This window comes from Paroedura picta, chromosome 10 (genome assembly GCF_049243985.1).
Source record: "Paroedura picta isolate Pp20150507F chromosome 10, Ppicta_v3.0, whole genome shotgun sequence".
In the NCBI taxonomy this organism is placed as follows: Eukaryota; Metazoa; Chordata; class Lepidosauria; order Squamata; family Gekkonidae; genus Paroedura; species Paroedura picta.
In genome coordinates, this window is record NC_135378.1 from 76,109,443 (window position 1) to 76,129,657 (window position 20,215).

The 20,215-nt window shown below is 47.8% G+C and overlaps 1 protein-coding gene across 1 annotated transcript in view; it reads right to left on the bottom strand.

Moving 5' to 3' along the window:
• The window catches only part of MMRN1 (multimerin 1), an 80,173-nt gene that overhangs the window by 43,471 nt on the left and 16,487 nt on the right, over positions 1 to 20,215 (bottom strand). The window contains exons 2-3 of the mRNA XM_077300891.1: positions 16,326 to 16,445; positions 11,928 to 12,034 (exon numbers count right to left, since the gene is read on the bottom strand). Of these exons, the coding sequence (XP_077157006.1) occupies positions 11,928 to 12,034; positions 16,326 to 16,445 (227 nt within the window). The remainder of the gene's footprint in view (positions 1 to 11,927; positions 12,035 to 16,325; positions 16,446 to 20,215) is intronic.

A 20,215-nucleotide genomic window follows, 5' to 3' on the forward strand; every position in this document is an offset into this window, starting at 1 on the left:
GCCAATAATATCTCAGTCAGCACTCTAGATAAGAATGGGGAATAATTAAATCTATATTGAGAGGTTACCCGAGGGGCAGGCAAGAGAACCGTGTCATTTTTAATAACAAAGGAACAAAATTGCACTCAAGATACTTGAGAGCACTCTGAACTGATCTCCTAAGACAGGCACTTCCCCCTAAGTAGGAACAGAATTCTATAGGAAATTGCCACCATTTGCCCCATGTTTTCAGTGGTCCCAGAATGGGTTTTCATTTATTTGTGTTCTTGTGCTGTTATGCAGCACTCCTAAAGACAATAGGTGTGATGACACCAAGCTGCACTTTGCATTTCTTTAATGCCTTCAAAGTGCTTTCTATGAATTATCGCGGCAATGCTTAAAACAAACCCACAAACTGGGGTCGTCATTATGAGACCAGCGGGGCAGTCTACCAAGTAGGAGAACGTAGGTGATTGTGTAGGGTAACAGAGGAGCAAGGGGCACCAGGAGCAGCACGTGGCAACCCCAAAAGGTACGTCAGCTTGGGTCTGCTTGCCCAGCCTGTTTCCCCTCACCCCACCCATGCGCACCCCGTAAGGGAAGGACAGAGGAAGTGCAGGTGGCGGACCACATGGCCCCTGCCGGTCTCCTCACTCACCTCACTCGGAAGATAGGGCTGTTCTTTCGTGGCTGCCTAGGCCCCTGCAGGGCCACTAGGGGTGTGTCCCAGTCTATGTACACTAGGGTCGCCTACTGCCAGGAGGCCTGGATACCCCCGCCCCCCCCCCCCAAATTAGAACTCCTCAATGGAGAACTCCAGTCAGCTCTCTTGAAGAAAATGGCTACTTTGGAGGCTGTACTGTATAGCATTATACCCTACTGGGGTCCCAAACCTCCTTTCCCAAACCAGAATTGGCAATCATGGTACATGTCTAGGTCAGGGTGCACGGCACTGCAATTGGCCAGGCCACGGTAGGTGTGAGGGGTGCCCTACTAGTGACTGGCCTAGAGTGCCAAGCCCCTTGGCCTGATCCTAAAGCCCTATTTTGCAAAGCAGAAACTGAGGTTAAAATGAGTAGAGGAGTTCGCCAAAGACCTCCCGGTATTTCTGTGGTGGAGGTGAGATTTGAAATGAGGATTTCCTAGTTCACAATTTGCCCACTTGGACACTATGCCATGCCAGTGTTTACGGGTGCACTTTGTTGTTTATTTGCATAAATCAGCCTTTCTCAACTTTTTTACTATTGAGAAACCCCTGAAACATTCTTCAGGCTTCGAGAAACCCCAGGAGTGGTACCATTGTGCAGAATATGGTTGGGAAGCAGAGCTGTTGACATGCCCATCTGGGCCCCTCCCCTCCCCCCCAAGCCCATCATTGGCCATTTTGGGACGAGTTGACATGACCGTATATGGTCAAATAACTTGATAAATGTTTAACAAATTTAAGGGGCTTTTTGCACGCCTTCAAAATAGCACAATGGTTGCCAATTGAAAACGCTACTGATTTGCTGTTTTGCACAACGTCGTCGACAATCTGCCACACACCTGAAACCAATCTGCAAAAAGCGCTTCCTTGTAGCGCTTTCAGGGAAATCCCCAAAAGTGGATTCACCCTCCGGAAAGCGATACACTCCTGCAACCAATTTGCAACACTAGCGAAAAAGACCTGTGCGTTAACATTGTTGCAGTTTCTACAAAGTCCCTCCCCCTGGCTCTCTTATCTGATCTTCCGGCGAAGCGATCGCCATTTTTTTTTTCTCCGAGCGAGCGGGGATAAACGCACCAGCAAGCCTCTTTCAGTTTAGAGGCTTCCCCGGCTTCAGTCCCTCCCCTTCAGTCACTAAGCACACAGAACAGAGAAGCACGTTTGCTGATGTATTTTCCCTTTATTTTTTACACTTTCATTCAGCCGAAAATCGGGCCCGTGAGGGGGGGGTTTCACTCGGAGCGTGGCAACAATCAAACGATGAAACAACAGCTCAAACACACTAGGCAGCTGGCTGGGTCTCTCCGTTGCAACGAATCTACACAGATTCGTTACAATGGGTCTGTTTTTTTTTTTTTTAAAAACCTTTCTTAAAGGGAAAGGGGCTATTTGGGAGCATGCTAACGGCTGCCCATTGGCTGCTTGACGGCCAGGGGCGGGACGAGCTTGGCAATAGCGCTTCCTTTCTAGCGATTTCTGCCGAGACCGGAAGCCTGTGGGAAACGCTACAAAACGCAACTGGATTCCACTACAAAGGCAGGTATGCATAACGACGAATTCCACTATTTTAAATGGCGATTTTTCATTCAGTGACCAATTTGCAACAAAGATCCCGGTGCGTAAAGCCCCTAAATATGTATATATATACACACTAAATTAACTCCCACCCATTCGGGAAACCCTTCCAGGGCCATCAAGAAACAACAGGGAGTTATGAAACCCTGGTTGAGAAAGCCTGGTTTAGTCTGTGTAGACAAACCTCCCAAACCTCCAGAGATTTTGGGTGCCCCTATTCAAGAGTTCTTGTTGCCCCGCCTTTTGTCTTTCTAAATTAACAGTCTGCTCACTAAGGTGAATGCAGCCCACGGCACTCGGGTGCCAATTCCTTGAGTGTCCCACCCTGCTGCACAGACCCAGGCGGAGGCAAAAGCAGGACACGGATTGCCTCCGAGGCTGGCAGGGTCTGTGGACGCATGCATGCATGCCAGGTATACCCAATGATTCAAACTGCCTACATTAAAAGATGATTAAAGCAGCTTATAGTGGCATAGGAGGGAAGGAGAAAAAGAAAGCCCAGCATGGCTCTCAGCTTTGACCTTAAACTGAATTTAAATGGGGGGGGGGGAGGGAGCCTTTCTCTAGATACAAAGGGATTAAGGAAAATAGTTCAACTCTCTGTTCCCCCATGCCCCTTATCTTGGCTTCAGCAGAATCAAGGGGCTTGCTGTTGTTTGCAGATAAATGCCTCGGGGGGTCATAGGGCTGCCAGGAAGAAAGAAAAGAGGAAGCAGAGATTTGTGGCTCAGTTGTCATCATTTCTAACCCCTAATGCTGTTTTGTACTGAAACGGCAGTCTAATATTGGGCTCCTGTTCTAAAACCTGGTCAGTCCACACCCTGATGGAGCTAACAAGGGGAAAGGAATATACAGAGCTGATGCAGAAACAGGAGGGGCAATGGACTGCCATATTTTAATTTGCTCCACCTAAGACTTTTCCCCCCCAGAAATTGCTATCTTTGCCATTGGTAAGAATGGATAGACACTAAAATGTTGGCATTAGGGTGCCCAGGTGATTCCTGGCCATGAGTGGGGATGGGGGAGGGAACTGGGTGGTCAGATCCAGACTGGGAAACCCTTGGAGATTTAGGGATGGAGCCTGGGAAGGACAGATAGGGCACAGTGCTGTACAATCCACCCTCCAAAGTAGCGATCCCCAACCTGTGGGCTGCAGACCACATGTGGTCCTTCAACTAATTGGAGGTGGGCCCTGAAGGATGCCTTCCCCCCCCCCCCGACCCTTTACAACACACTTCAGGTGTCATTGTCTCCCATCACTCCCAGATGGGACTATCTCGTTGCATTGATTTGTCATTGTCATGAGTTAAAATTTCCATGAAAATAAAATGTTCCTTATGTTCATTGTTGTGGCGTGTCTGTATCTTATTTTGAAGGGAGGTTTAAACATTACCATAGCGATCAGAGAGCGTTAGGGCAGTGGTTGAGAGTAGAGGAGTAAACTACCCCCCCCCCACCGGGCCTCAGTAAAAGGTGTTGAGTGGTCCCCGGTGATTGGTCCCCGGCGTTGAGTGGTCCTTGGTGATAAAAAGGTTGGGGACCACTGCTCCAAAGCATCTATTTTCTCCAGGGGAGCTGATCTCTGCAGTCTCGAGAGGAGCTATTATTCTGGGGAATATCCAGGTTCCACCTAGTTGGCATAGGTACTTGGGTTTTAGTTGCTTATGGTTATGAAGAAATCGCTGTGTCGCCAATGTTTATTTGAAACCCCACCTGGGAATGGGGCATGCATACCTAACAAGAAAGTGTAGAAACCTGTGATTGAATCAATAGCCCCGCTTCGAAGACCTAACCTTTGAATGCCGTCTAGTTTGGCTTGTTCAGCCTGGTCTCGTGCAATTAATCTGGACATGTCAAGCTCCCTCCATTCACCAAGCCCAGTAATTTTGACTCTGGCTGGTTCTCCAAGCCCGTTCTGAGATCCTTGTACCTGGTGAGGCAGTGTGGGACTCTTGCCATGCAAAACGATAGCACTTTTTTTTCTCTGCCAAAACATTGTTCCCCTCCCTCTTGCTTTATCTGCTCTGCCAAGCACTGCCCCATTTTCTGAGATGCATTTTCTAAGATGCAGTAGGCAACTTCCAGTTAGTGGTACAATGGATCACTGTGCTTGATATCCATTGTCCTCCCTACCCAATTAATGAACATGCTGACATGTTTTCTCTTAACCCCAGTTATCTTACCCTACCCTACTCAACCCTATGTTTTCTATACTATACTATACTACAGGGGTGGCCAAACTGTGGTCTTCCAAATGTCCACAGACTACAAAGCCTATGAGCCCCTGTCACCACATGCTGCCAGGGGCTCATGGGAATTGTAGTCCATGGGCATCTGGAAAGCCACAGTTTGGCCACCCCTGCTATGATGTGCTGTGCCGTGCTATGCTGTGCTATGCCACACTGTAATGTCATTGGGAAAGGAACACAGTGAGAAATATTTCTACTACCTACCCAGTACATTTTAAATTCCAGGAGCTCATAGCACCATCCTTTGTTCCTCAAACATCCTCACAACAACCCTGTGAGGTTGGTTAGGCTAAGAGCATTGGCCACCCCAATGTCAGCCAGCAAGCTTTACGACTGATGGAGGATTCAAACTTAGGTCTCTGCAGACCTGGGCTCATTCCGCACACATAGGATAATACACTTTCAATGTGCTTTGGGAGCTAGAATTTCTTGTGCAGAACAGGAAAATCTACTTCTAAAGTGCATTGAAAGTGCATTATCTGTTGTGTGCAGAATAGGCCCTGGTCTAATATTCTAGCAATGAAATGTTACGCCCAGATATACCTGGAAGCAAGCCCCAATGAACAACATGGGATCTCAACAACACTTTACTATGATAGCCAAAGGCCGCTGCAAGAGCACTGGATACAGTAGGATGCACTGCTGAGTAAACTCGCCCAGCATTGAGCTACAAGTTCCTAGTTCTCCCAGATCCCAGTCAGGCACTAAACACTGCATCACACTAGTCTGAAAGACGGCAGCCCTTCCTTGTAGCGGATGGAAGGTTCTATCCGAAATGCACGTGCAGCAGCTCTAGTTATGATGAACAAACAGTTCCGTTCCAAGAGAATACAAATGCGCTCTCCATGCCATAACTCTGGGAAGCAACAATCAGGTGCTCCACAGGGGCCGGGGAGCCCTGGCTGTCCTTCGGCCCTATCAGTGTGGTAGGCAGGGCTACAGCATCAGCGGCAGGCTCCATTCACACTCCCAGCGCCCGGTGTTATCTCTATACGGCCACAGCTGTCAACACGAGTTAAACGCTAGCCTTCTTCCCAATTAATTATACAGGCTTTATCAAGCAGTGATGTGATGATATAATCTGCGATGGGGGAATCAGTTACTCTCCCGAGATAAAGAAATCCCCCACGGACTTTCCCTGTCCTTTTGTCCCCAAATTTATTCGCTGCCATTATGACCGTGTTCTCTCCCGCCCCCCCTCCAGACAATCCATCACATGCTGCCCCCTTATTAAATAAGCTCTCTGGCTGGCACTGGGGTTTGCTGTGGATGCAGCTTCTACCCTCGTGTGTTTCCGTATCAGGCTCGTGTTCACCCCGGGAGTCATTCTGTACGCTGCTTCTTCGAGCCTGCCGTGGAGTAATACAACTGGGGGTTAAGAGTGGTTCGCAAAGGACTCGGCCAGTGACAGAAAGTGGCAATAAAAAGACTCTCACTCCTACCACTGAGCAGGGGGAAAGGGAATGTGGTGCCCTTATGGAGGCCTTTCTCGACTTTTTTACTGTTGAGAAACCCCTGAAACATTTTTGAAGAACCCCCAGAAGTGGCGCGATCCTGCAGAATGCGGTTGGGAAGCAGAGCTCTGGACACGCTCCCCTCCCCTTTATTGGCCATTGGGGGGGCAGTTGACATGACCATATATGGTCATATCACCTGATAAATGTTTAATAAAATTTAAAAATATATTTAAAATAATTAACTCCCACCCATTCAGGAAACCCTTCCAGGGCTATCAAGAAATCACGGAGTTTCACAAAACACTGATTGAGAAAATCTGCCCTTTGGAGTCTGTGGGGCTGTTCCTGTCCCAGCATGCAGAGACACAGCTGTTGAATAGATTGCAGACTCAAGCATGGATGCTCAGGTGGAGCTTTGTCTTTTGCTTCTCTGAGATGACGCGGTAGGTTTGTTTTCAGAGAGATGCTCGGATGGCTGCCAGTAACGGGACCACTTGCCAGATCTAAGTTGTGGTCTCCAGTCAATAGCTGCACATCTGCATGGAACTGTCATGTGATCACCTCCCAATGCCCTCCAGTAAGGCCATCCCCTCCCTCTCCCCCTTCGGCGGCACTGCGGAGGGACTGGAAACCCTGTCATGCGAATTGCTGCTGGATGTATCTGTGTCGTAATGCTTGTGTCCATACAAATATTTGTTGCATTTGTGTGCATTTATGTTTTGGAGTGCACATTACAATGTCTTATTCACACACATTAAAAACACACACTAATTTCTTCCCCCACGTTGGATTATGCGTTTTCAGTGCACTTCTGCAGCTGTATTAAATAGCAAAATCTGCTTCTAAAATGCATTGAAAGTGTGTTGTCCATGTGCGGAATGAGACTCTCTCTCCTCTTTTTTATTTTTTGGTATCATGTCACAACCGAATCATAGTGACCCATAGGAAGGATGGCCGGCTCTGTATTGGGAAATGCTTGAAGATTTTGGGGGTGAAGGCTGAGGAGGACTAGGTTGGGGGAGGAAAGGTCTTCCATGAGGTATAATGCTATAGCACCAACTTTTTGCAAGTGAACTGATCTCTGTCACTTGGAGATCACTTGTAACAGCAGTGGATCTCCAGTCACCACCTGGAGGTTGGCAACCCTACAAAACCTACACTAGCCAAGCCTTTTCTGAACTGCCATTTTGAATGATTGAGTGTAACATCATGCGTATTTAGGAAGGAATGGCCACCTTGAGTCATTTTTCACTCCCCATTACACCAACGTACCAAACCAAAAGAACTAGAAATAAACAAAAAGGAGTGTCTTAAAGTCCCACAAATTTACCAGCTGAAGTTGTAGCTGATTGTCAAATGAAAGCTTCGGGCCCTAAAAATAATACGAGTCCATCTCCTCCTGCAGGCCTATGCGTGCACACTCAGGCATTATATCTAACTTGACAAGTCTGTCATGCTACTTTTAACATCATCTTCATCACTCTGAGATGTGGCATTTGGTGAGCAACATGCTCTGAGAGAAACATCGCCTTCCTTTTTCTGAACGATAAAATACTGCCTGAACCACATAACATCCATTATTAATATGCTCATAACATACATAATGATATCCCGGCATCCCCCCAAAGGTCGTTACCATACAAATGGAATGAGATGCTAACGGATCTGGTTGTCTACAGTGGATGAGCATCAGCGTATCTCAAGGCTCCTTTCTTATAAATCATTCTTAGCTTTAGTTGGCCTGCTCTCTTGCAGGTAGCCATTTCTACCCAGAGGGAATATTATAAAGCAGGGGTAGTCAACCTGTGGTCCTCCAGATGTTCATGGACTACAACTCCCATGAGCCCCTGCCAGCAAATGCTGGCAGGGGCTTGTGGGAATTGTAGTCCATGAACATCTGGAGGACCACAGGTTGACTACCCCTGTTATAAAGCATGTTCAAGGAACAATAAAACGCCCTTCACATCTCCCAGAACTTTGACAGGGATTCCCAAACTGGAATGGTTTCAGGAATCTGCCACAGAGACCTAGCCACAAGTCTTGGGTTGAGTCTAGCCACCCATGAAACCTTGGCTGGCTTAGGGCAGCTCCATAGCCAGACTTCCCTTGAATGTAGTACCTCTGCCCCATTTCCAGGTGGGGCTTCAAAGAAACAGATGGGAAGTCTCTGATTTCCTCCTAAGTAACTTCTCAAAGTCCCGCCTATTTTAGTCTATTCATGGCTCGTATTAGATCCATGGTGGATTTTGTGGGTCAATGACTCAGAGACGCTGGAATTGTTGCAGCCCTTGATTGATGGCAGAACATGACGCAAGTAGTACCAACACCAGATCGAAAAATGTGGCAACAGTTGACGCACAGGATCGCCAAGAGTCAGACACAACTGAATGGCTAACATCATTTTATCATCATCATCATCATTGGTAGACTGTACTGAAATCAGTGGATTGGAGCACCAGCAGAAGTGCCGGACAAAGACTATGGTTGCATTGTTGCTGGGAATATGTCCTGCTGTGACTCTGCACTCAGGCCCAACCAGGGTAGCCCTGGACTGGCCAGGTTTCAGGCTACAAGCTGAGATCTGGCATACCTCACTGGCAGTCTTCAAGCAAAGGTTGGATGCACACTTTTCTTGGATGCTTTAGGATGCTTAGTGCTGATCCTGCGTTGAGCAGGGGTCTGGACTAGATGGCCTGTATGGCCCCTTTCAACTCTATGATTCTATGATTCTTCTATGATTCTACTTGACTTGCACTCAGTAGACTATTTGATCCAGCAGGGTTGTCTTTCCAGATGTTAGCTTACATAAACTGAGAGGTAATTACCTCTCCTTCACCCCCAACAGGTGCTGAGGTTCCTGCGGCTGCACTGTGCCCTGGCCAGGAAGGAAGTACCACCATTTGTGCACTCTTCAACAGTTCGGATACTTGTAGCCAGGGTGTTGCTTCAGGTGGTGCCTGGAGATCTCCTCGGAGTAAATGCTTTGGAAAGGGGACCCTGTGGTCTTATACGCCAATGAAGCCCTGCCCCGTCCCAAACCTCAGAATCCACCCCTAAAATCTCCAGGTCTTTCCCAGCCAGGAGCTGGCAACCCTCTTCGTTTTGTGGTAGTTCCTACCACCTCCATATACATTTCACCTTTGCATCTTTTAGTATTGTTATTAGTATTTTTATCTCAAGCACAAATCCTAAAACACGACCTACGTTAAAAGACATAAAAGGGTGGCGCAGGAGCAAAACTCTGTTCAAGTTAATCCAAAGCGTCCCCCATCTCCCGCTCTCGTCTCAAAGCGATACGTTTCCGCGGGGATCCCTGCCTTGCCAGAACTAAGCTCTGCCTCCCCTTGGATATGAACAGCAGTGACTTTTCTACATTTCTGCCCATAAATTTTTAATCACAGCCTCTTCCCCACTGCTGGTGATTGAGTTCCCTACCACAGCTAATGGCGTTTCTTGTAATATTCATCCGTTTAAAATATGTATGTAGATGCCATATCGTATTTTTCAAAGGGCGCTCACAGAAGGCCACAAGCAAGCCGTCGCAGTCCGATGCGGAGTTAAACTAGGATGCGTTCTCCGTGCGCTTGGTCACCGGGGCTGTTGTGAAATGCAGGTGTCCATGTCCCAAGCGGGCAACGTTTCACGCCAGACTGGTACGTTCGGCCTGGGTGGCATTGTGCCATCTGCCTCTATCAGAATCCAAATGAAAGCGAAGTCATAAATTGCCTGTGACTTCAATGAGAGCCGGGTTGTATGTTCAAATATATGCCCTCTGGCTGGAATATATTCAAGGGAAGATGCACCTTAACAAGTCAGAAGGGTCAATCTGTTATAGGTGAATTAATTTTTAAAGAAGAAGCATTCGGGAGGCCATGATTTAATATCCCCGGAGTAATTACTTTACTAAACGATTCCTTGAACTGGGCAGGTTTGCACCAGAAGGGTCAAATTACCCAGCGCTCTAGCTAAGCTGAAGAGTAGGGCTTATAATAAAGGGGGGGAGGGGTCCCTTGCTAGAGGCTGATATATCCGGAGTAGTTGGGATCTCCAGCCTCCAGTAGGAACCTGGGAATCCCCTGGAATTACAGCTCACCTCCAGTCTACAGAGATCAGATCCCCAGGAGAAAATGGCTGCTTTGGAGAGAGGAGTCTATGGCATTTGGACCCCACTGAGGTCCCTGTCCTCCCAGAGTCCATCCCCAATTCAGATTTTCTGAATTGGATTTGCTAACCCTAGCCCTCCTATCCACAGCCGGTGTCTTGGGGGGGGGGGGACCTAGCACTCCTAGGAGCAGCCAGGATTCAACTTCTCTCCCCAAAATGTTTATGGCATTCTTTGTGGGGAACCATTTTATTCTGCTCCAGCACTGGCCTTGTGATGTCCAAGACTACTTAGACAGGGGAAAGAGGGGCCCAGAGTTCCCTAAACCTATATTCTTCAGGGGGGGGGGTCAGTCTAACAATTTACTCTCATGCAGCTGCCCAGCACAGTGTCTCAGGTCTTTGCTATATTTTCCAGTTGAAGGAAGAGGTAAAGTGAGCATTTATGAATTACTAGGGAGCAGCTTTCCATCCTCTGTTCAATTAGGAATTAGTGAACTCCTCTGCTCCTTCCCCCTCCCCCCTTTCTCCCCCTCTCCTTTAGAAGCATCAGAAATTACCTTCTAGGAGCCTATTATGGTGGCTCTCCACAGCCCTTCAAGTTTCTTGTAATTTTTAGAATGCATTTTCAGTGCTAAATTGCACTCCTAGCTCTACAAACAGAAAAAAAATGGGGCGAGGCTGTGGCTCAGTGGCAGGACATACACTTGGCAAGCAAAAAGGTCCCAGGTTCGATTCCCAGCATCTCCAGTTAAAAGCACCAGGCTGGAGGAGATGGGAAAGGCCTCTGCTAGAGGAGACAATATTGGGTTTGATAGATAAGGCAGTTTCAAGTGTTAACCGGATCTCCCAAACCATTAAGCTGCTTTTCCAAGTTTCCTCTCTAAGAAATACATGGAGCAAACGCACACGGATACACCTTTCTCAAGCCCAGCTCTGATTGTATCAAAATTATGCTTTCCATAGACTTCTCCAAACAGGTTGCAAGCAAAGACTTCTACCCGTTCCCAGTTTGGAGTGGTTTAACGTACTTGGATTGTTGCAATTCACCCAGAGGGGGGCCCTTACCCCGGTAGGGATGAGTAGATCCCCCTCTCATTCTGTTTTGTGGGTTCATTCCACTTTGAGGGCAATGCCCATTGGTTTATAAGAGAGAGTTTCCAAATAAATTCCAGAACAGGTGCATGCTTGTGCTGCCACTTCGGTTTATTTGGTTAATGGCCATCTTCTCCTTCCCTTCTGCCTTACTACCCGAACAGCACAAAGAGCAATTTTGATCCAACCAATAGCTATGATCTGCTCAAAAAGGTTTTGTGCATGGTGTCTGACGCATATGAATCTTTGCACACTGGAAAAGGAGCGCAGAAGCAGAATCTTGACACGAGACTTTTGCACTGCTTTCTCAGCTCCCCGAAGAAGTGCTCATGCCGATCGCTGAAGCACTGCTGAAAAATACTCTTTGAGGCCAATATCAGTCCTACAACCACAGCAAGGCTACTGTGTTCTTTGTATCTTTGTATCTTTGCATTGTGTGTGCCTCAATAGCATACAGACGGGAAAAGTAAGACACAGCAGAACGGAAGTATAATGCCCAATGGAAAAATTTGGGGAACTAAATATGTATCAGTTCTGCTTTGGAAACAAGGTTTTGAATGAGAATTCAGCCAGCATCCTTAATGTCAGCAGAGGGCTCCACATTCTAATTGCAGACCATTCATCTCTACTTCCCTGGAGTCACATGACTAATTGTTTGCTTTCCCTGGCTTCCTCTCCACAGACCTGCCTGAGATGAATGTTTTCCTACCGGCCCCATCAGATTGTTCATCAATAAGGGTTGATGCTACCGGGGTTTTCACCTACCTTTGGGCTGGCAGGTTTGCCCACTGTATCCGGGGCAGCACTTCCACTCCAGTGACGTCACGATCATGTGCTTGATGCGGTAAGCTTGGCGAGTCCTTGACTGCGAGCTGCAAGGTGATTTGGGGAAAGCAAAATGTTAGCGGGGGTCTGTCTCAGATGAATGGACTTGATGCAGGACGATACATCAGTAATGGGTCACCGAGGGATTCGTTTTGAAGTCTATTGATTTCATCTCGTACAAGACCACAAGTGGATGCTTTGTACTGAACGACCTTGTGTCAAAGCAAGGGAAAATAAAGTCTTCAGGAGAGCAGCTGAAATTAATATTGGGGGGCCGGGGTGGGGGGAAGAAATGTGAGCTTGGCCAAATGTCATTCATTTATTTAGATTCCTGTGGGTAGCTATGTTGGTCTGATGCAACAGAACAAAGTTTGAGTCCAAGCAAACGGTGACCTGAACAGGAGCAATTAAAAAAACTCCAAACTTATCTCACTATAGGCATATTTATGCTAGGATTGAAGAATTTTTTCCTTTATCCTAACAAGTCTCTTACAGAGGAGATCCAACTAATAGATGAATCCATGGGTGGGGGGTGATTTATGCAGATTCCACTTGGGTTCCGATAACACTAAAGTTGTACAGATTAAGCAGAATACTACACATGCAAAACAGATTGGATTCCCTCTATATTTAGAGATATCAGTCCCCAGAATTTTGCTTTGTTCTACCTGGCATGGGGGGGCCAGGCTCCCATTATGAAGTGCAATGGGAAAGAATCATAGAATCATAGAATCATAGAATCATAGAGTTGGAAGGGCCATCTAGTCCAACCCCCTGCTCTATGCAGGATCAGCCCTAAGCATCCTAAAGAATGTGGATGCTTGCACGAGAAATGAGCAGACATTGGCAAGAGCCACAGGAAACGGCTATGTTCACTTCTTATTGGGGGTGGGAAATCTCATTAGAAACTGTAGAGAGAAAACGATATCTGGAATTAAGAAAACCAAATGACATGCAAAGTGATCTTTCTCAATGCCCTTGCACGAGATTTCTTTTTGTTTGCATTCTCATTTTTTTCCCCGGAACATGGAGGAAAGAAAACCCTGCACACACAGGAGCACGCTTGGGCAAGAGCAAAGTGGGTAAATATTCATTCTTAAGTAGCGACAATAAAATCAGAGCCCAGTAGCAACAAAGTCCAACAAAGATTTATTCGGGGCGTGAGCTTTCGAGGGCAAGCACTCTTCGTCAGACCAACACAGCTACCCGTTTGAATCTAAGTAGCTACAATTTTGTCTTCAGCTTTGGAATGGCTGTGAATAAGTAGCCAGGCCAACGGTGTGTCATTATGAAGAGGAAATTGAGTTCTGAGATATTCATGCCCACTGGACCCATCTGCTCAAGTGAGGCCCTGCAAGCCGACTCCAGATTCCAGAGTCACGTATCATGACTGTCAACACTGGCACAATGGACCATTCCCCTAAGGTTTTTGCTTGTAAGCTGGGCTTATTGTCAGTGGGGCTCGCTCAGGATGGCTCGGAATGCCATGATCAAGCCATGGAAACACAGGTGAGGAGTGAATCCTGCTGTTCTTCTTTCTAGCACAGCCTCTCTCAAGATTTTTTACCATCGAGAAACCCCTGAAGCATCCTTCAGGCTTCGAGAAACCCCAGAAGTGGCACAATTGTGCAGAATACGGTTGGGAAGCAGAGCTGTGGAGACGCCCACCTGGGGCCCCTCTTCTTCCCATTCCTTCTAGGCCCATCACTGGCTATTTTGGGAGGAGGAGGGGAAGGTCGACATAACCATATCACCTGATAAATGTTTTAAAAAATTGAAATCAATTAATTTCCACCCATTCAGGAAATTCTTCCAGGGACTTGAAGAAACCTCAGGGTTTCACAAAACCCTGGTTGAGAAAGCGTGATCTAGCACAGTGGTCCCCAACCTGCGGGCCGCGGCCCGGCGCCGGGCCGCGAAGGCCATGGCGCCGGGCCGCAGCTCCCTCTCCCCGCCCCCCCCCCCCGCAGTAAAAAACTTCCCAGGCCGCAAGCTTGCGGCCCGGGAGGCTACTTATTGCGGGAGGGCGGGGAGAAGGAATTGGGGCCGGGCTGCGCCCGTGCAGGCCGCGCCCGCGCGGCCCGATCCGCAGGCGCGGCCCGCGGGTGTGGCCCGATCCGCGGGCGCGGCTCGCGGGCGCGGCCGGGCGCGGCTCGATGCGCGGGCACGGCCCGCGGGCGCGGCCAGAAGCGTGGCCGTGGTCCCCGCGGGCGCGGCCCGATGCCCTGCCGGTCCCCAGCCTAATAAAGGTTGGGGACCACTGATCTAGCATATAGGTGGGTCCCAACTTGGGAGCCCAGGCCAGCCTGTCCTTGTCAGAGCTCAGAAGCCCTGGTTGCTATAGAGCTGTAGTTTCCAAGGCTATATCCCTATTGCCGCCCCCCCCCTTCCATTAACACCTCTTTCCTGGTGTTAGTTTAATAAACACATTTGTTCTTTGCATTTTAACCATGTGCAAAAAGGTGCTGTTTGAAGAGCTATCCCCCCCCTTTCTTTTTTGGATACGCTTTCCATGAATCATATTTTATGCCACTCTTGCTACACAGAGGCAGTATGTAGGGTTATCCCCTCTTCACAACAACCCTACAAGGTAGAAGTTAACATAAACCCCCCCTGTGACGTTCACAGTGGAATGGGAATTTGCAAGCAGGCCTCCACGTTGCTCCTACCAACTCTAGGCTGGACAATTCATGCTGGAGGTGGGGCTGCAGAAGACAGGGTCCGGGAAGGGACCTCAGTGGGGCATAGTGCCAGAATCCACCCTCCAAAACAGCCACTGTCCCTCTAGGAACTGATCTCCATGAACTGGAGATCAACTGTAATACCTGGAGATCTTCAGTTCCCACCTGGAAGTCAGTAATCCCATGAAGCTCTGACATTCAACCACTCTGGCATGTGATATAGAAAGCCCTGACTGTTGTAGGAAATGACATATTGAGCATCATGTGTGACATACATTTTTATGCTAATATAAATCTTTGGCAACTGCATTTGCCACTGAGGGGGGGGGGAAGTGAGGAGTGTGTCATTTTTAGATAAGTCTTTTACCAGCTCAGTATTTCAGTGGGATTTCCCGCCTTCATTACCATTTAAAGCCCTTTAACATACAGATCCAGCTCTGTAAGAAGAAATAAGCTGCTTAGATTGCCACGGATTGTAAATCTGCCGTCCCCAGCTCCATGAGTTAACCATCGACATCCAGACTCATAAACTCCAAGAAGAACATGTTCGGAGAGACAGACGTGTTCAAACACAAAATGGCTCTGGAATCAAATTTTCTATTAATCTTGGCTGGAGAATATCACAGACCAAAGAGGAGAGTTGAAGATTGAAAATGTTTTGAGGTTTATGAGAGGAGATGGACTAGGTTTTAAATTGCTTCTGGACTTTGTAATCATGTTTTATCTGTGTGCAAACCTGCCACCTAGTGGAAAGCAGGAAGCCGAACGAACAGGTACGGAACAGATGAGGGGGAATCTTCCTTCTCTTCCACAGAATTTGAGAGCTTATAAAGGCGTTCCTTGTCCTGACCTGGAGAGCCCAGGCTAGCTTGATCTCACTAGATCTCAGAACGTAAGCAAGGTCAGTTCTGGTTCGTGCTTGCATGGGAGACCAACAAGAAAGCCTAGTTGTTACGCACGGGCAATGGCAAACCACCTCTTTTGCCTTGAAAACCCTACAGCAGTGGTTCTCAACCTTCCTAATTCTGCGACCCTTTAATGCAGTTCCTCCTGTTGTGGTGGCCCCCAACTATAAAATTATGCAAGTGTTCTTTCACGGACATTAAACTGAAACTGACCAATGGCGTGAAGATCCATGGTTCATGACTGCATATAAATTGGTTATAAGTTGTATATAAATTGGTGGGTGCCTTCAGGAGGAGTGGCGGTACCCCCCCACCATGGCCAAGCTGCTCGCCCTGCTGTGAAAGGATCATTCGACCCCCCAAAAGGGGTCCCGACCCCCAGGTTGAGAACTGCTGCCCTACAGGGTCACCATAGGCCCAGATGATGCCCCCCCCCCAAAAGGTGAATCCCTGACCAGCCTGGCCTGGAGAAAATTCACCTTTTGACCCCAAAGTGTCGATGGGCATTTCCCTGTGTGTGCAAAAAAGAGCTCCAGGAGCCAAGCACGGACACAATGTAAATGTCCTATGTAAATGTTCCAAAATGTTTTATGTAAACCGCCCAGAGCCGTAGGGAAGGGCGGTATAAAAATCTAATCTAAATTAAAAAAATAAAAAATAAATAAAAAACAATCCCTTCCTGCCCATCCCCCCACAATTTCCACGACTCTTCCTTGATTGAACTGGTCCTGATTCAAGAAGACATTGCGTACCTTGATCCACAGGGACCGCTGATCCAGCTGCATGGCTGCGTTCTGCCCGAGGCGTAGTTTTCCACGTTGTCCACCACGATGGTGGGCTGCAGCCTTGTGTGAACGTAAGCACACCAATTCCTGTGTAAGCAGAAAGAGAAAGTAGCAAGTGAAGATCCATTTTTTTCCCTTTAAAGATGTGTACATATGTACCATTGATACCAATAAATGACTAGAACGTGGGGAAAGAGGCAAAAAAACATGCCTCTTCCCCCCCAAATGAAGCTGACTACAAGTTTAGTTTTATTACGGTCATAGACCAGCACAAGATGATGCAAAACATCCATTAAAACCAGGAATTAAAGCATCTTAAAACACAATAATACAAAATGGAATACATAACAAGAAGGTACATAAACACAGCTGTCCAGTTCAGTTGAAACAGGCCATTCTATTACGAATTTTCATTGCTGCTGCAGTACAAAAATCTCTCTCCAGGGTCTCAGGCGGTGGTCTTTCCCACCATCTCCTACCTGATCCTGTTAGCTGGAGATCCGGGGGATTGAACCTGGGACCTTCTGCATGCAAAACAAGGGCTCTGTCACAGAGCCATAGACCCACCCTTTGTGATTTTGGCACAAAGTGATGCACTAGAACAGGCAGTGCCAAAGAGACAGCCTGGCCAGTCAAGCACAGACAGGGACAGCATGGGGGTGATAACAACAGTACGCATGGATTACAGAATCTGGTTTTGTGCCAGGTAGCAGTTCTATCTAAAATGGTCATCTGCATTGGCTCAGGTGATAGCTATAAAGATACTGCTGAGTCCTTTAGAATCATAGAATCATAGAGTTGGAAGGGGCCATACAGGCCATCTAGTCCAACCCCCTGCTCAACGCAGGATCAGCCCAGAGCATCCTAAAGCATCCAAGAAAAGTGTGTATCCAACCTTTGCTTGAAGACTGCCAGTGAGGGGGAGCTCACCACCTCCTTAGGCAGCCGATTCCACTGCTGAACTACTCTGACTGTGAAATTTTTTTTCCTGATATCTAGCCTATATCGTTGTACGTGTAGTTTAAACCCATAACTTTCTCATTGTAGCGCTTCCGGTCTCTAAAGCCGTTGCCTATGAACCGCCAAAGAAAGAAGTCCGAGGCCAAGTCGTCTTTTCCGGTTTAATTTCTTTGAGGCTCCTTCCATCTTTTGCACAGCCCCTTGGGGGAATCTCCAGCAGGCCAATAACTCTTGTTAATTGGTCCGTGTATCCAGCAATCCATATTTCAGCTTGGCACTTTGTTTACAACCTTTCCAGCCAAGAAACCATAGATCTGAACGTGAGCTTTTCGCTTAGACTGGCGTAAGAAGAAGCTGCTCAGGCCTTGGGATAAAATAAGGCTGAGCTCAGAGCAGTAATAATAATAATTTTAAAAAATATAGCACTGCCCAGTTGCATTTCAGAGAATACTCCAAGACTGGAGAGAACAAACTGGGTATGAGAGAAAGAGAGGGAGAATAATAAGCTACAGCCAGAAATATATTTCTCCAAGTTTTAAGAAATGATGCCCATAAATGTGGAAAATACAAATAGTATACAACTAGTGGGAAATAATTACATGGTGGTGTATCTGCGTTTACTGGAGGAAGAGGCTGCAACTCAGTGATAGAGGCCGAGCTTTGCGTGTATAAAGCCCAGGGTGAAATCTCCAGCATTTCCACTTAAAAGGATCTCTGGTAGAACCGAGGAAGTCCTCAGTTTGTGCCTATGAAATCGTTCCAGACAACTGGGGGGCCCCGAAGGAATTGCAGGGGGGAGGAAATGCCATCCCGCAACATCTCCCCCTCTGGTGTTCCCCAAACAGCTGAGGGATTTGCTCCCTGCTCCTTCCGTTTAATTTCCCTCAGTGGCTCTGAACTTTCTGTCTCTTCTGTCCCTTGTTCTGATTGCATCAGGACAGGCCTCTTACCTCTTTTCACACCATTTGGTCAATACAAAAAGGCACAGTTGTTGGCACACTCCCTGAGAAGGAATAAATTCTGACTCACGGGTTTCCCGCATTTTATTATTTGTACAGGGCCAGCAAGTCTACTGTTACTTCTAACTCTCCCAGTCACCGGTTCAATTTCTGTGGAGCATTTTTCACCTGCCGTTCTCCAAAAGCGGACTTAAGTTGCAGTGGAAAATTTATAAATCTATACAATTAAAAATCTGTTAAAATGGAACAACATTTCATTCACAAGTTTGGAACAATGCCTGTCCCCGCCCCCGCACCCGGGCTGAATAGTAGTTAGCACACTACAGATCTCTCACTACAGAGGCTCATTTTCTGCCCCCAAGCAGAAAATTTCTGCCCTCTGCTAGTTGCCCTGTGCATTCTACATTCACATGTCCTTATTTGCACCTTCTGAATGGGATATAAGGGTGCAGAAATCGCCATTTCGACTTGTATCTGATGAAGGGAGCATTGATTCTTAAAAACGTATAACCCCCCCAAATCTTGTTAGACTCTAAGGTGCTACTGGATTCGGATTCAGCTAACAAAAGTATGAAATTAAAGATGGCGTGCCAGTGTCAAAAGCCTTCCTGATCAAACTTTGCCTATAGGCGTAGATATGTATCCATATTGAGGACACTTACATTCAGAGGATGCTTTTTACGCAGTGACGCCATTTCCCTCCAGTCCACCAAAAAAAGCCTCTGCTGCCCATTTGCACAGACCAAGCCTCTATCATAGAATCATAGAATCATAGAGTTGGAAAGGACCTCCTGGGTCATCTAGTCCAGCCCCCTGCACTATGCAGGACACTCACAACCAAATTGCTCATCCATTGTAACCTGCCACCCCCTTGAGCCTTCACAGAATCAAAGGGACCAGCTATTTTTCCGCAGGCTCGTTGGCGATTGTACAGAACCATCATTGCCAGTTAACCCCCCAGTGGCCTGTCCGTATGGGCTGAGGGAAGGAGGAACAGTCATGCCTCCCACAGTGAAATCTCTAGTAAGCCACCAATGGGAGGGAGGGGAGCTGGAGTGAGATCATCCCACTCTGCTTGTGACCTCTACTTATGAACGGGGACGTCGGGCCCTTTGCGTTGGCCAAACTCCTGAACATATGGTGCAGTCGGCAACACGGTCCCTAATTGATTACACGCTGATGTGTTTGCGAGCGGCCGTCTGGGTGGCACCCTGATAAGCACCCAGAGCTTGCCACCCTCTGAAGCCGGACCTGATAATTAGAGGAATTACGGTATCGAGGAGAAAAAACACGCAGGCCTCTCTCCCCCAGGAGCCTCCTTGCAGGTTGAAATCGAGATAAACCCAACGCTCATTAGCAAGAGAATATTAGGGGCCTTGGCTCAGAGTCTGCACTCCAGTGGGAGGGTCGTCTGTTGGCTTAAGGGGTTGGCCAGACGTCGGTACCTTCTGTACACCCGGCGCCGTTGGCAGCGCAGGCACTAATTGGTTGCACGCGGATGTCTTTGGGAGCAGACGTTCTCAGCAGGCATTCCGGCAACGTCGCTGGACCACCCTGGTTGACGCTGGCGAGAAGCCACCGTTCTGTTCTGTTCCCGTCACATGGGCAGCCATGTGAAGACGGATGAAATGAGAACACCATCAGCCAGTTTTGCTTTGGAAAATGGCCCGGGCCAAGGGCCGCCGTGCACCTGTGAGGTAGGAAAAGTGGGATTATCTTCCACTGACAGATTTGGCAGGGGGGGAGCGGCAGAAATGGTGGCGTCCAAGTTCAGCCAGTAGTGGAGATGCCGTCCAAGGAGAGTCGGGGTTGTTGGCAATCAGGCCAGAGCAGACTTTGGAAAGAAGCAACGAAAGAACTCTGGAAAATACTTGAATGCATGAAGTCTGAGAATGGGAGCCACTCTGCTGGGGGGGGGCGGTTGGGGGGGCTGTATTT